Source organism: Phaethon aethereus (genome assembly GCF_964289735.1).
Source record: "Phaethon aethereus genome assembly, chromosome: 1".
Classification (NCBI taxonomy): domain Eukaryota; kingdom Metazoa; phylum Chordata; class Aves; order Phaethontiformes; family Phaethontidae; genus Phaethon; species Phaethon aethereus.
Window position 1 is genome coordinate 100,639,228 of NC_138575.1, and position 14,730 is coordinate 100,653,957.

The following is a 14,730-nucleotide window of genomic DNA, read 5'->3' on the forward strand; positions in this document are numbered from 1 at the left end:
CCTTCAAGCTGAGTAGGTATGGCTAAGCGAAACCGTTCAATACCTGACAGTAAGTTTCCTTGGGCAGTTTTGGCAAAAGTGCTGTGTAATTAGCTGGACGGATGTGGTGGGATGTTTATTCCTTAATGTGTGAGCTTAGTTACTAGGGCTGGTAAGGGCGGGATGGGCTCCTTGTCTCGGGGCCAGGGGTGGCCGTGCCGAGCCCAGAGACAGCGAAGTCGGTTGCGGCTCCTCCGTCAGCCGGAAGAAGACGGAGAGGCTCGCTCCGGGTGCGGCACCTGTATCACGGGGCAGTAGTTGGGAGGGGATGAGGTTTGAGTCTGAAAAGGCTGCAGCAGTAACACCACCAAAACTAAAAAAAGCCAACGCCGTTTCCTGCTGCGTTTTCTCCCAGTGGAAGTGTTCAGGAGGTTTCCTTTATTTCCGCGTGTTAAACAGACCCCCCCCCCAAGCGCCCTCGCAGCCCGCAAGGAGACGGAGTCGCAAGGAAGGCCGGCTGCGGGAGCAGAGGCCATGCCAGGTCAGGCGGATGGGCATTAGGCTCTGTGAACTTCGCCACAAGGTCGCTTTTAGCCATCCTGCGTTGATGGATTGCCTGTTGGGCTCCCGCCTCCGAGCCTCAAACCCGGGGCTGTTTCCCCAGGGCTTGCAGGGGAGAACGTGGAGCGGGAGGTGCCTGTCCCAGCCGCTTTGCTCGCGCGGCAGCCGGGCGCCCGGATTTGCAAGGGCTGCGATGTGCTGCAGAGGGGCTGAGGCGAGCGCTTCCTCCTGAAACCTTCTGCGCTTCCCACGCTGGGTTCAATGAAGCCTTGGTGAGGAGGGTTTCCTTTACTAAGGTGTTTCAGAATAGGACACGCTGCTGCCCAGGGCTTTGTTCTCTTTTGACTCGCTAGTGCGTTTCACTCAGGTGTTTGGCACCAGGAACTAATCGACAAATTTGCCGAACCCAGATATTCAGTTAGGTTTTGGTTATGGACGATAACGTGGAAGCTGAACATCTGGTTTAATGCTGCAGCTTCTGTCTCTGCCTCGTTACTTAAAAAGGTGCTGGGATTTTTATTCTGATTTTTTTCCCATTTCAGGCTGCCCCATCCACTTTTCTATTTGGGCAGCACACGAAAGAACAGGAAGGATCATACCGTGCATCTTGGCTTTTATACTGCATTTATGAATCGGTTCATCTCCATAAGCAAAACCAAAAAGTGTGTCCCTGTTCAGGCTTAGGCTAAGACAGGTGAACCCATTCTTTTTTCTTCAAATTAACGTTTAAATCAGTGACAGGTCCGGGGTCATTTTATCTAAAATTGACTGTCTGGGCTCCAGACACAAAAAGTCATGTCTGGTTTTTGTATAGGTCTTTGGTTTTTTTTAAAACATTATATTGTCAATGAGAATATCATTGGGGTTTTCCTAGTGTGCTTGTGCATTAGGCAGTGTTTGCTGAGGAACCACAGTGTAGCAAAAGGTGAAGGTGTTTTAAGGTGTGCTCCCTTTTGTTACGTTGTCTGTGTGTGTTCAGTTGTTGTATATCTAAGTACAGACCTGCTCGTGACCAGTGTCAGCCAGAATGATTTTACTTGGTAAATTCCATTTGGAGAAGGACATATGTCTTGCAGCAGCAGCTGAACAGTAGAGCCTGCTGATTTATATCTGGTTTTGGTCTCTTTTTTTTAATTTTATTTTCAGATGGTGAGATCATCTTAGGAAGTCAACATTGTTATTTCACTGCATGGGTTTTTCATAAAAAGTTATTTGCTTTTTTGTTCATTTCTGTAACTTATTTCGAAGGCCATTTTCTTCTGATGCAAACGTGGCACTGAATCAGCCTAAAATGCAGCAGGAGCCAAAACAGAGAGAGTGTGCCAATGCTAATGAAACACCACCGCCCAGAGTTTGTCAGAAGCTGCTTTTGTGGGTGCAAGCACCATCCCTAGAGGACCACATTAATGCAAAAAACATCCTCCCTGTAAAGACTATGCAGGTTCCTGATACTTGCTCAGTATCAGAAGCAGCTCACTGAGCCTGATCCACGGTCCTTCAGAAATGGGAAAGATCTTTCCCTGTTCAGGTTATTTCCTTGGTTTGAGCTTGCTTAGTCACGTTGAACTGAACGGACATAGGTTACAATTAATATGCCCTTGTAAGCAAACCTTGGCAGCAGAGAGAGGATAAAGTTAGCTGCTTGCGCAGGGTCAGGCCAATGTTTTGGTAAATTAACCAGAAGAAAAATAAGTGAAGTTCTCAAGATGCAATATAGAAAATGTTTCTTCTTAGTGGTGTGGTGCAATACGCTGTTTGGTTTTCCAGGCAAATTTAAATACTAATCCAAGTTGATGCATGAAGAGTTCCATTCTGCCAAGAGGTTTTATTTCCTTCAGCTTTCTCATTATGAGAGAAACCCATATTTTTAGACCATAAAAGTCTGCAGAAGTGATCTACATATGGATAAGTTCCAGGGCAGTAACAAAGTCAGGTGTTAAAATCGAGGAGATGTCCATGGAATTTAAAAGTATACTCCTGTTATTTTGCAGCTTGTCGACCTGGCTTCTACAAAGCTTCTGCTGGCAACGTGAAGTGTGCCAAATGCCCACCTCACAGCTCTACCTACGAAGATGCATCTCTGAACTGCAGGTGTGAAAAGAATTACTTTCGCTCTGAGAAAGACCCTCCATCCATGGCTTGCACCAGTGAGTAGCATCATTATGCTCGGGGCTGTCATTCTTGCTCCTCCATCTGTATCTCAGCAGCTTGCTTGCTTCTTCTCATGTCCCATTGCAGTCAGCCATCCACTGCCTCCCATGTCTTCTTCCATCTTGGACAGACTACCAAATATCAGTGGGCTGGGATTATGTCTTTCTATTTTCATTTTCTCCTTCTTGTTCTTTGTCAGACTCAAGAAGGAGAGCTAGGATTTTTAAATTGCTACCAACATTTTCAGCCCTCAGTCCTGAACTGCACCCTGACGGTTCTGTCTGTCTATAAGAAAACATGGTACTTGATAGTCTAGGTCTGTAGTCCAGTGAAATATTTCAGGAATCTCTACAGAAAATAACTGGAAGAGTTTGGTTGTTTATATTTTTCACTTTTGTATTTTTGTGCCTTTGTTATTCCCATTTTAGAGCACTACAGAAAATCTCATCCCTCTGCTTTCATGTTTCCTTTTGTAGGACCACCATCTGCTCCAAGAAACGTTATCTCTAACATCAATGAGACATCTGTTATCCTGGACTGGAGCTGGCCTCTTGACACTGGAGGTCGGAAAGATGTCACTTTCAACATAATTTGTAAAAAATGTGGAGGAAACATCAAGATGTGTGAGCCATGTAGCGACAACGTGCGATTCTTACCCCGTCAGACTGGACTCACCAACACCACAGTGACAGTAGTGGACCTTTTGGCACATACCAATTACACTTTTGAGATTGATGCAGTCAATGGGGTATCTGACTTGAGTACACTTTCCAGACAATTTGCTGCTGTCAGCATCACAACTAATCAGGCTGGTGAGTCTCTTTCTGATTACCCTTCCTTTGCTCAAAACTACTGAGATGTATGTACCTTTGTTTCCTTTCCCTATTTTACAAGAGTTACTCTGACCACTCATGTGCTAGGGTAACTAATTGACTTGAATATGCTAGTTAAAGTAAAAGCAGAAGCAAACTCGGTGTGTGTTGCTGTCAAAGGACCTGGCAGCATGACTGTTATGATTAACTCCCAGTCCCCAGTTAATAGTCTCTAATAGCAGACTTGTATGATTCCTTAGCCAGAATGTGTTTTATTAATAAAACCAGATTTTAATAAAACACTCATTTCAATTATCTCTAACATAAATTACTGTAGTAATCTTAGTGATTAATTTTGATTAAATAGAAGTGAAAAAATGCTTTGATGTTAGACACATAAAAAGCTAACATTAAATTAGAGAGGTTTAAAAAAACACTGCTTTTTTTTTTTTCTCTTCCTTTACAAGCTGTCTCATGAACTCTGAATTATTGCCAACATGATGGGGGTGTGGAGCCGAGTACTGAAACAGGTCCTGGTGTCATAGTTGATAGTGTGCAAAACGACTACTCGACTTCTGTGAAGTCATCATCGAGACCCTGTTTGAGCACAGCAGTATGCCCTGACTGTCAGATCAGAGCTTTTGTCACGGCTGTGCTATTCTACCATTTGCTTCTCATTTGACAAGGTTTCATTTATCTGAAAGATGTGAAGAATCTAGATTCTTCTCTAGCATTTGTTTAGGTACCATTTGTTTTGGAGATATGTTTGCCAGTGAAGAGAAAGACTAGATTCTGAAATTTCTGTAGTTCTGCTCCATGTCATTCACTATCAGTAAGCTTTGTACTGAAAGCATGTGTGTGTGCAGTAAGTCTGCTCCCACCTCCTCCCATCCCACACCCTATCCCCAAAATACCTACGTTTCTGTCGTCTTCAAAGCATAAACCGAGTGAACATTGTTCTAAATAGATGTCCTTCTAGTGAGCTATCTTATTGCAATGTTTTTCACATAGACGATACATCTCTCTTCTTCACAGATCACAGATCAGCTTTGTTGGGAGGCATAAAAATGTGATAAGACTCTTTTCTGACAGCAGTCAGTACATTTCCAAACGTTCTGAAGGACCATCTAACTATGCAGTAGGGAGACAGATGTGAATTTACCCAGCTGAAACATCTTCTCATGATCTCTTTCTCATCTAGGCATTGACTTAACCTCTGAAACATGCATTTTATGTCCCTTCCAAACAATTTGCTACTGTTATAGTTACATTTTTTGGATACTTGTGTCAGCGACTTGAGCAGCCTTTATTTAGTTGCTCTTTTTCTTCTGTTTTTTAAATCTGAGATACTGCCTTTCAGCCTGTTCGTCACCATTGCAGTTAGAAATCACCTGGGGACACTCCATAGCGTGAACTCTCTAGGGTCAGTGAAAGGTATTTCTCTGCGGAGGCCTCCTGCTTTGCAGTGCCCTTCCCCAGGGCCCAGGGCTGGCTGCCTTTGCACCGCGGTGCAAGGTGGATTTTGATTTTGTTTCAGAACACGCAGTTCCTGTGACGTGGCAGAGTCAATGCGTTTCTGACAATAGCAACTTCATTTAATGCAACACACAGGCTGCTTAAGCAATTTGTTCCTTTGTTTTCTACTTTCACGCATAGCCCATTTTTGCTAAACTACTTTTAGGTGGTGTGGGTTACTATAGGCTTAACTGTGCTATCTCTTGATGATGCCGATTGATTTACTATACTAGAATTCCCCTAGACATTCTACAGGTTGCTAAAATTAGACCTTAAATATGTATATAAGTCATCTTTTAAAGCATATTTACAAAAATGCAGTTTCTCTTGCATTCCCTTCCTGGTTAGATCACAAAAGGGATGCACCAGAAGCATATTTTTAGCTAATGTCATACTTAAACACCTGGGCAGGGGCTGGGGGGAGAAAGTCTGAAGATCTTACATTACATTATAATTAAAGGTTTGACTGGCAGGTGTTTCAGAAAAGAATTAAAGCACAGTTCAGCTTGGTCTGGAAAAGACCAAAAGACTCCAAAAGCCAGTCATGACACTAGGGCTATTATTTGTGCTGTCTGACTTTAGGTACAGTCCTTCAAGGACAGAGGTATCCACCAGTTGGATAAAGCTTTGGTTAAATGACTGAGCTCTGCTGGACTCAAGGAAGCAGGAGAGATGTGTTGCTTAGGGAGCCTGTTCTGTGGGTGGGGATCACATCAGGGGATGTGGTTCAGTACGGCAGGCCAGATGTGGGGGACAGAGCCCCAGGAGCCTGCGGAAGGAACAATGTCAGTCAGTAGGCTGTGAGTTTTGGAGAGAGGATGAAGAACAGAAGGTCCCTACAAGCTGGATTTCCTCAGCCTCTCCTGAATCCAGGCTATTTCATTTCTGCCAATCTTGATTTGAGAGACCCATACCCTTGCAATGGGTATGACAGAGTTGCAGTTTTAATCCTGCATTTTTGGTATCCATGTGCTTTTCTCAAGCACTGTCAGGGCCCATCCCAGCTTAGTGAAAGCTGTTCTGCAGAATGTTCCTCACCCGCCCAAAACACTTGTTTTCAAGTATGTGAGTTTCCAAAAAGCCTGAGGCAGAACTGCAGAACATTTTATATTTTCTAATGACAAAAATGTCATGTTTGTGGTAATTCTCTTGGTGGTAAAAATCAGACATTGTACATCTTCAGATGAAATCAGTTCAAGACAGGAATTGGTTGGCATTGTGTTTGCTGGGTCTCTGAGCTCCAAAGACCTGCTTAAAATTGAACTAACATTTCTTTCCATGTTTCTCACCATGCATTCCACATAGGAATCAATCACCAGCCTAATAGATCAGAATGTGTGTAGCACTAATTTTCTGTAATGCAGCAATTGGGAGATTTTCCAGAATGTGTTAAAATAAATTTAGCTGATATGTGAGGAGTCAGTCAGTTTGCACAGCAGCTCCATTTTTGTACGTAAACAGATTGTATACACACATGCTTACACATATTTGTAATTTACGTATACATGTAGATATATATACACACACACAAAAGGAGTCACCTTAAATGCTGCTGAAAAATTTGCTGATACCTTTACAGTAACTCTAGAGTTTCAGAGTCTGTAACTAACAATCTCAATAAGATTTTCCAGAAGAGTTTTCAAACCTGGTCTAAAAGTAAAGAAGACAGGGAGGTGATTTGAGACAGCCAGCATGGCTTCACCAAGGGCAAGTCCTGCCTGACAAACCTAGTGGCCTTCTAGGATGGAATGACCACATCAGTGGACAAGCAAAGAGCTATGGATGCCATCTGTCTGGACTTCTGTAAGGCCTTTGACAAGGCCCCACAACATCCTTCTCTCTAAATTGGAGAGATGTGGATTTGATGGGTGGACTGTTGGGTGGATGAGGAACTGTTTGGATGGTCCCATCCAGAGGGTAGTAGTCAACGGCTCAATGTCCAGATGGAGATCGGTGATGAGTGATGTCCCTCAGTGGTCTGTACTGGGACCAGTACTCTTTAATATCTTCATCAACAACATAGTGGGATCACGTGCACCTTCAGCAAGTTTGCAGACGACACGGAGTGGTGCAGTTAACACACCTGAGGGACGGGATGCCACCCAGAGGGACCTGGACAATCTTGAGGAATGAGGCCATGCGAATCTCATGAGGTTCAACAAGGCCAAGTGTAGGGTCTTAGACCTGGGTATCAATACAGGTTGGGGGATGAAGGGATTGAGAGCAGCCCTGCAAGAAGGACTTGGGGTACTGGTGGATGAAAAGCTGGACATGAGCAGCAATGTGCGCTCACAGCCCAGAAGGCCAACCCTGTCCTGGGCTGCATCCAAAGCAGTGTGGCCAGGAGGTCGAGGGAGGTGATTCTGCCCCTCTGCTCCACTCTGGTGAGACCCCACCTGCAGTGCTGTGTCCAGCTCTGGAGCCCTCAGCGCAGGCAAGACATGGACCTGTAGGAGAGGGTCCAGAGGAGGGACACAAAACTGATCAGGGGAACAGCTGGAGCTAGAGGGCTGGAGCACCTCTCCTGTGAGGACAGGCTGAGAGAGTTGGGGTTGTTCAGCCTGGAGAAGAGAAGGCTCCAGGGAGACCTTATTGCAGCCTTCCAGTACTTCAAAGGGGCTTATGAGAGAGATGGGGACAGAGTGTTTTAGCAGGGCCTCTAGCAATAGAACAAGGGGTAATGGTTGTAAGCTAAAAGAAGGTAGATTTAGACTGGGTAAAAGGAAGAAATGTTCCACAATGAGGGTGGTGAAACCCTGGCACAGGTTGCCCAGAGGGGTGGTAGATGCCCCATCCCTGGAAACATTCCAGGTCAGGTTGGACGGAGCTCTGAGCAACCTGATCTAGTTGAAGGTGTCCCTGCTCATTGCAGGGGGGCTGGACTAGATGGCCTTTAAAGGTCCCTTCCAACCCAAAGATTCTATGAAAGGTGTGCCTAGCTGTCACGTGTAAGGTTTGAAACATCCAGAATCTGATTCTGCTGGTGCTGTGAATGCAAGAGGGATAATATATTTTACAGTACAAAACTGTTGTAAAGCCAAGATCCAGTCCCCTGAACTGAGAGAAATTCAGAATAATTTCAGAAAATGGATTGGGTTTTTTCTTCAAACTGTCTGGCCTGAGTTTTGCTGTGCTTTTATTGCATTTTGTTTTCCTTCCCTTCCAGTGAAGGTTAATGAGCAGACCTCTCTGCGAATGAAAAAAAGGTCTCTTGCAAAATATGGCTAGACAGGTATGACACTGCAATATTTCAAATTCTTGTAAGTCGACTATGGAAGTAGAAAAGGCACACATTTCTGTTTAATTGACTTTGTTGATCATCCTCTTTGCACTCTAATATATGCCTTCAGTTGCCTCCTGAAGCATTGAAGCTTCTTTTGAAGCAGTTGAATATTGAAGCATTCTGCTGCTGCCCGAAGAAAGCTCTCATCTCACGTCAGTATGTTGCACCACGCAGATGTTACCTCCTAATAACACCAATCAACCCTGGTTAGAAAGGGTCACTGGCTGCTATGGGAGAGGGTACGAAATTTGGTACCCCTGGAGGTGGCATGCGAATGGTGACTGTGCCATGCAGAGAGGCTGACAGCTGTGCCACGCTGCCTGGCTTGTTGCTAGCATGATCAGGTGTCAGCACAGATATTCTAGGTTCCCTGGGTTTTCTGAATGCAGTTTATGGGCTTTTTTTAAGTGCATTTATCTGTAAAGACCAGGAAGTTGTCTCTTCCTTGGAGCTTTATAAACAACCCAAAGGGAAAAGACCACCAGTTCACATCAGGGCAGTTCTGCATTTACTGCCTTTGGGCTGTAGTGAGCAGAAAACTCACACTGGAGCCCAAGGAGGTTTTAAGTGGAAATAGGATGTGGAATTCACTGAAGAAAGACTAAGGTTTGGTAGGAACAACACAATCCTGCTACTGGGTAATCAGTTTACAGAAATGAGGGAAGAGGTTTTCCAATGCAAAACACAGCCCTTGGGTCAGGGACATCTATGAGTTGAATGTATTTTGCAGATTCTGCCTGAGAAGGTGACAGGTTTTCTGCCCTACCAATGCTTTTATGGTATCACACGCTGTCATACAGGTTGTAGGTACATGCTGGAGGCCAACTGGCTGGAAAGCAGCTTTGTAGAAAACAACCTGGAGGTCCTGGTGGAGCAACTGGGACTGCAGTAGGAAGAGCACTACCAGCAGGTCAAGGGAGCTGATCCTTCCTCTCTACTCAGCACTGATGAGGCCACATGGGATGTTTCCAGCTTAGCTCTCGCCCAGTATGAGACATGGATATACTGAGGCAAGACCAGTGAAGGGTCACTAAGATGGTTAAGGGAGAGGAAGGTCTATCATATGAGAAGAGGCTGAGAGAGGTGGGACTGCCCAGCCTGAAGGAGAGGAGGCTCAGGTGGATCTTATCAATGTATATAAAGGCCTGATGGGATGGTGTAAAGAAGACAGAGTGAGGCTTTCCTCAGTGGAGCTTAGTGACAGGACAAGAGGCAATGGTCACAAATTGAAATGCAAGAAATTCTGTTTAAACGTAGGAAAAAACTTTAAGTGTGATTGAGCACTGGAACAGGTGGCCCAAAGAGATTGTGGCATCTCCATCTGTGGAGGTATTCAAAACCCAAATGCCCAAGATCCTGAGCAACGTGCTCTGGATGACCCTGCTGAAAACAGGGGGTTGGAGTAGGTGATCTGCAGAGGCCCCTTTCCGTTTCAATCCATGTGTGATGATTGTGTGCAAAGAGGATAGCGGCAACTGGAAGGAGACCAGGTAAGGGACTGGTCAGTAATTACAGTCCTCTTTAAACTCTGACCTTTTCCTTTGTGTAGTAAGGCCTTCTCAATGAAATTTGAGGGAGTAAGTTCCCCATACACTTGCTCAGGTTGGGGAGAGAGTGAATCTGTGGGCGCAGAGGGGCAGTAAACCTCAGTATCCCTGCTTCAAAGACATTCAGGAGAATATTGTTGAATATTTTTTTTTTTTAATTTAGCAATGATGACCTCAAAACTCTTACCATTTGTCACCTCACATAAAGTTCATGCATACATGAAAATGGAAAACTGCAGCAGGATTGGCTTATTTTGGAGAATAGCTCCATAAGACTAGGTGGCTTTGAAGGGGGAGATTTGATTTAGTTAAATAGCCTGTGAGTTACCACCTCCTTCCTAAGCTTTTTCATCAGAAAACCTGCAGGATCCAGTCTTACTCATCTGTGTATTGTACAGCATTATTGTATGCTATGGTACTATAGCAAACAGCCATGGTGCTCCCTCTTAGTCTCAGCAATGAGTAAACAGAGACCTACTTTCCACTAACTATCTTTCCCTGTGTGAATATTAGGATGCCCGATTGTGGGGGGGAAGCGGTTTTAAATTGCATGTGAGCATTTCAATTAAACTACTGCAAACCTCTGCATAGTCACACTTGTGTTGCTCTAAGAATTAGTTTTTTCCTACTTTTTCATGTTAAATTAATTGGGACACTCTAAAGGAAGAGTGCCCATTTTGGGATTTGAACTGATCTGAACAAATTACCTCATAAACAAATTTACATTACAGTGGTGCAGTTTTACTATGGAGACAGATAATTTATGTTTGAAGATGTCTTCGGGCTTCCTAGCTGTAAGAACTGTGTAATTTCTAGAATATTAGAGAGCTTCTTTATTGTTCTATCTTTAATTTCTGTGTATCATATTCAAATGGGTCTGGGTCACCCTGTAGGGTAGCAAATCCAGTTGTCCAGGTTAGACCAGAGGAGCCACAGGAGCAGAGCAAAGAGAATGAGCAAAATCAAAACCTTGTACAGGGGAGGTGGGAACAAGGGGGTTAAGTCTGTGACCCTCTTTTTGTAACAGCATTTTCCTAGATGGAGCAGCTATTCCATGTCAAGCTGAATTTTCTGTCTCCAAACCCCAATTTTTCATGTGTGTCTTTCCTGAGCTCTTACTTACCCCTTCTATTATTTCCAATATGATTTAGTGTTCAGGGTTCCAGCAAAATAATTATTGTCAACAAAGTTCAATGAAAATAATTACATTTTCTGTATTTTCCAAATATACCTATGCTGATGCCCAAATCTTTTTTTTTTTTTTTAATACCTCAGGTCTTTACTGCATGCCTGCTTGATACACTGTGCTTTTAGTGATTAAAAGAAAAGAGTCTAACAGCTTTAAATGTAGTTTTATGTTTGATTAGTTCTTAAGGACTTAAGGCCTTGTAAACCAAGGTCTCAACAATGCAGCTACAAATGGTCGTAGCAGCTGAGTTCAGCTACAATAAGCCAGTGTCAGTACTAAATCGATTCCAGAGTTTTGTACTGTCACATATCCTGGCATCAGGAGAGGAAGAAAGAGGACATGTTACAACAAGAGCCTCCCTCAAACTCTGACCTCAGTTCAGCCCAGCTCTTCCACACAGTCCATACAGGATTCAGATGGTTGCCAAAAAAAAAAAAAAAAAAAATCAGAGTATAAATAGGAATCTCTGTTTACCTGCTGTAGAAAGAAATGCAAAGGAAACACGGGAGGCTTTTTATGGGATAAATTCTACCTAGAGATGTCACTCTTTTCCTAGTAACTATAGAAAGTGATGATGCTCCTCAATTAAGTGCCTAGAAGTGCATAAACCTGAGTTTTGGTCCCGCCACAATTCAGTTGTGCGCTTGCAAAATGTTGATTCCTTTCTCTGTATGGCTCTTTTCATATAGGAAGCTTAAAGAGAATTAACTGCCTCTGGATACAAACTGAGGCATCTACGCACGGCTATAGTATAAAGAATGACAAACCCCCAGATATACGGTATATCATCTCTGGCTTCCCTAGAAGAGCAGTAGTCTGATTTCAGGAGTCTCCTCCTTTTATCTTTTGCATTTCTAAAGCCCACAAAGCAGAACCATTCATGTAGCCTGTTTAATTGTCTTGCTTAGTCGTTTAACCCGTGCATGAAAAGGTGTAGGAAAACAGATGACCGCAGAAGAAGCATGTGCACTTCTGTGTGGCAGTATCGGGTCTGGAAGTTGACTCAGTAATCCATTTTTCTCTCTCATTTTTTTCTGGATTAATGAACAACAATATGGTAAAAACACATCAACCAGATATTCTCTCCAGGTCTAAGCACACAGCCCAGTCTGTTACATACATTGAATCAAATTTATTGTTACTCGTCTTTCTGTCTCTTTCTTAAATGTACTAGCTGTCAAATTTAGCGGTTTTGAAACACAGAAGGGATCAGTTTGTTTAAGGAGAAGGTAATCCATAAGGTACTATGGAGTTTTTGTAAGTGGCCAGGATGACAATTGTTCAAAAAACTTGAGAGCAAAACTGGCTGCAGGGTACAGAAATTGGGATCATTGGGAGGAAAGTCTTAAGGGGTAGACATAGCTGGTTTGTAATATCTTGATCTACATGTGTCATTTATAGATTGAAAATTTCAAGCCGTCCTTTAGTTTCAGCGTGGGGGGATAAACATTTAAAACAGAGAAAGAATCATACATTTTTCAGTAATGTTATAAGCAAAGACTGACTTGGCTCCCAGGAAAATTTGTTAAAACCTCCTCAGAACTAGAATTTTATTTGCCTGAAATCTGTGAATTCAAGGGAATGAATTCAGCACCAAGTTGATCACCAAGCTTTATTTCAATCTATGTCTTTGATTACTTTGCGGGGACTGGGATGCTATTTCTATGTTCAGCCTTTATTCCGTTAAGCTAGACTGCACTGTCTTCATCAACCCACAAACAATGTGTGATGCTCCCTGTTTAAATAAAATCCATATTTAGAAAGGGTTGCATGCATTTTACAGTCTGTATCCCAAGACAGGTCCCTTAAGTAGATCTGTCTTTTAAGAAAGACAATTTGAGAAAGCCACAGATGTTTTGCGCATGATACATTTCTTTCTTTCCCTATGGTCCTTATGAAAAGGACAAGAAGATAGACTTATTAAAAGTGAGCTAATGACATGATGTAGGGAGCCTCTGGTTCACTGACTGTTGTTACAGCTGTGCCCCATTACGTACTGAATACCTAGGACATGCTTGGTTTTTTGAATGACATTTATCTTTTCAGTTTCAAACATTCCTGGCATAAATAAAGATTTTACGCTTTTCAAATGTGTTTTACAGTTCAGCCCAGAGGCTATTCAAGGATCATTTTAACTCAATAAAACTCCTCCTTTAGGGATGTAAAAGGGAAGTGTTTTAACAATGTCACTCCATGCATAGCCTGTTATTAGCTAGAGACGTTCTGCCTGCAAAGCCTTTGATCCCTTTTCCTCTGAACGTCAAGGAAGCTCTGCTGAGGCTTCGAACTCTGGGGCATGCATTGGTCTCTTCTGTGCGCACACAGTCCTCATGCGAACGCTCGTGACCTTAGCGAAAGTTCGCAGGTGAAGTTGGTGGCTCAGCTAGTGTTTTTCACTTCCAGTGCTTTTAGCTACCTTTTGCAGAGGTCATGGTGAAATTGTATATAGCAATCAGTGGATAATGGTTTTCTCTACTTGCTTCTATTACAGTCTTTAACATGAGGCTACGTGTGGATTCTCATTTAATACCTTGGTTTGGTAAAATAGTAAAAATAAAGAAATGTAGGTAAATGGGATGCTTAGCACTCAGTTAAATAATATTCCTTAGAATTCTGTCTCTCTTTCCCTTACCTGTGCTAGCATTCTCAGTAATCAGAGGGAAATGGTCTGTGTTCCTCTTGATCATAAACAAAACCATCAGCTTCCCTTGCTGCTTGAAACTCTTCCATCTAGACAATTTGCAGACTGGGGATAGTTGGGGAGGGAAAAAAAAAAAGTTACTTGTTTCTTTGGGTTTGAGGACTATTCCTGTCAATGAGAATTATTAATGTAATAATTATTTTTTTAAAAGCATTTAAATATAAAACCAAATTATATTTTCCAAGTTATGCACTCCTGCATGTTACAGTCCTCACATACATGCAGCCTTGGTTTTACTCCCACTAACTATGTAAGCTGATTTGAGCCTGAGGATGTGTCATCCTCCTCGTGAAGACAGGTACCCTCTGAAGCCAATAGACCTTGTTCTGAAAATTGAAGACTTTGCTGCTTCTCACTAGTGCCAGCTTCCCAGTGTTGCGAAGTGAGAATCCTCAGAATTTGTAAACTTGACATTAGAAATCCCTCAAGGAAGTTCTATTTCTTTGTTTCTTTTTACTTTTCCTGTGGAGCCTAATTCTACAGCAGAATACATATGAAAGAGTTTTCTTTCTAGCATTCCTTCTAGTAAACTATGCTTCTATATATAAAGAAAATGTTTAAAACAAAACAAAAATAAAGGTTAAATCATCCCAAAATCCAAAAGAAAGTGAAAGGAGATGTGATCACATTTCAAGTCTTTTCCATCAGAGATTCACCTGTCCTGGTAAACCTTTGCAAAACCAGTGAGTCCAAAGCCGTCTGTGAAACTACCAAAGAAGTTTGAGAAATTTGTTTCCATTCGTAGTGGTTTCTGACCAGGTTGAAAAGACTCTGATGGAACTTACTGACAGACCAGTTCAGGAGGTCTTGAAAGGTGAGAAATACTTTATGTCATAAATTACTTATCTGAGGGCAGTTTCTTTTCTAGTTTTGGATACTGGCATTTCTAGAGATGATTCTTAAGTACACTTCTTAAATTGTGAGTGGGATTTCTCTGGCTGAGGAAATAACTAGACTTTTACAGAAAGGGAAAACCTACTCAGCACCTGATC

The 14,730-nt window shown here is 42.7% G+C and overlaps 1 protein-coding gene across 1 annotated transcript in view; it reads left to right on the forward strand.

Moving 5' to 3' along the window:
- Positions 1-14,730, forward strand: part of EPHA3 (EPH receptor A3) — a gene marked incomplete at its 5' end in the record, with an annotated part of 232,300 nt that overhangs the window by 150,104 nt on the left and 67,466 nt on the right. The window contains 2 exons of the mRNA XM_082011947.1: positions 2,532-2,687; positions 3,168-3,503. Of these exons, the coding sequence (XP_081868073.1) occupies positions 2,532-2,687; positions 3,168-3,503 (492 nt within the window). The remainder of the gene's footprint in view (positions 1-2,531; positions 2,688-3,167; positions 3,504-14,730) is intronic.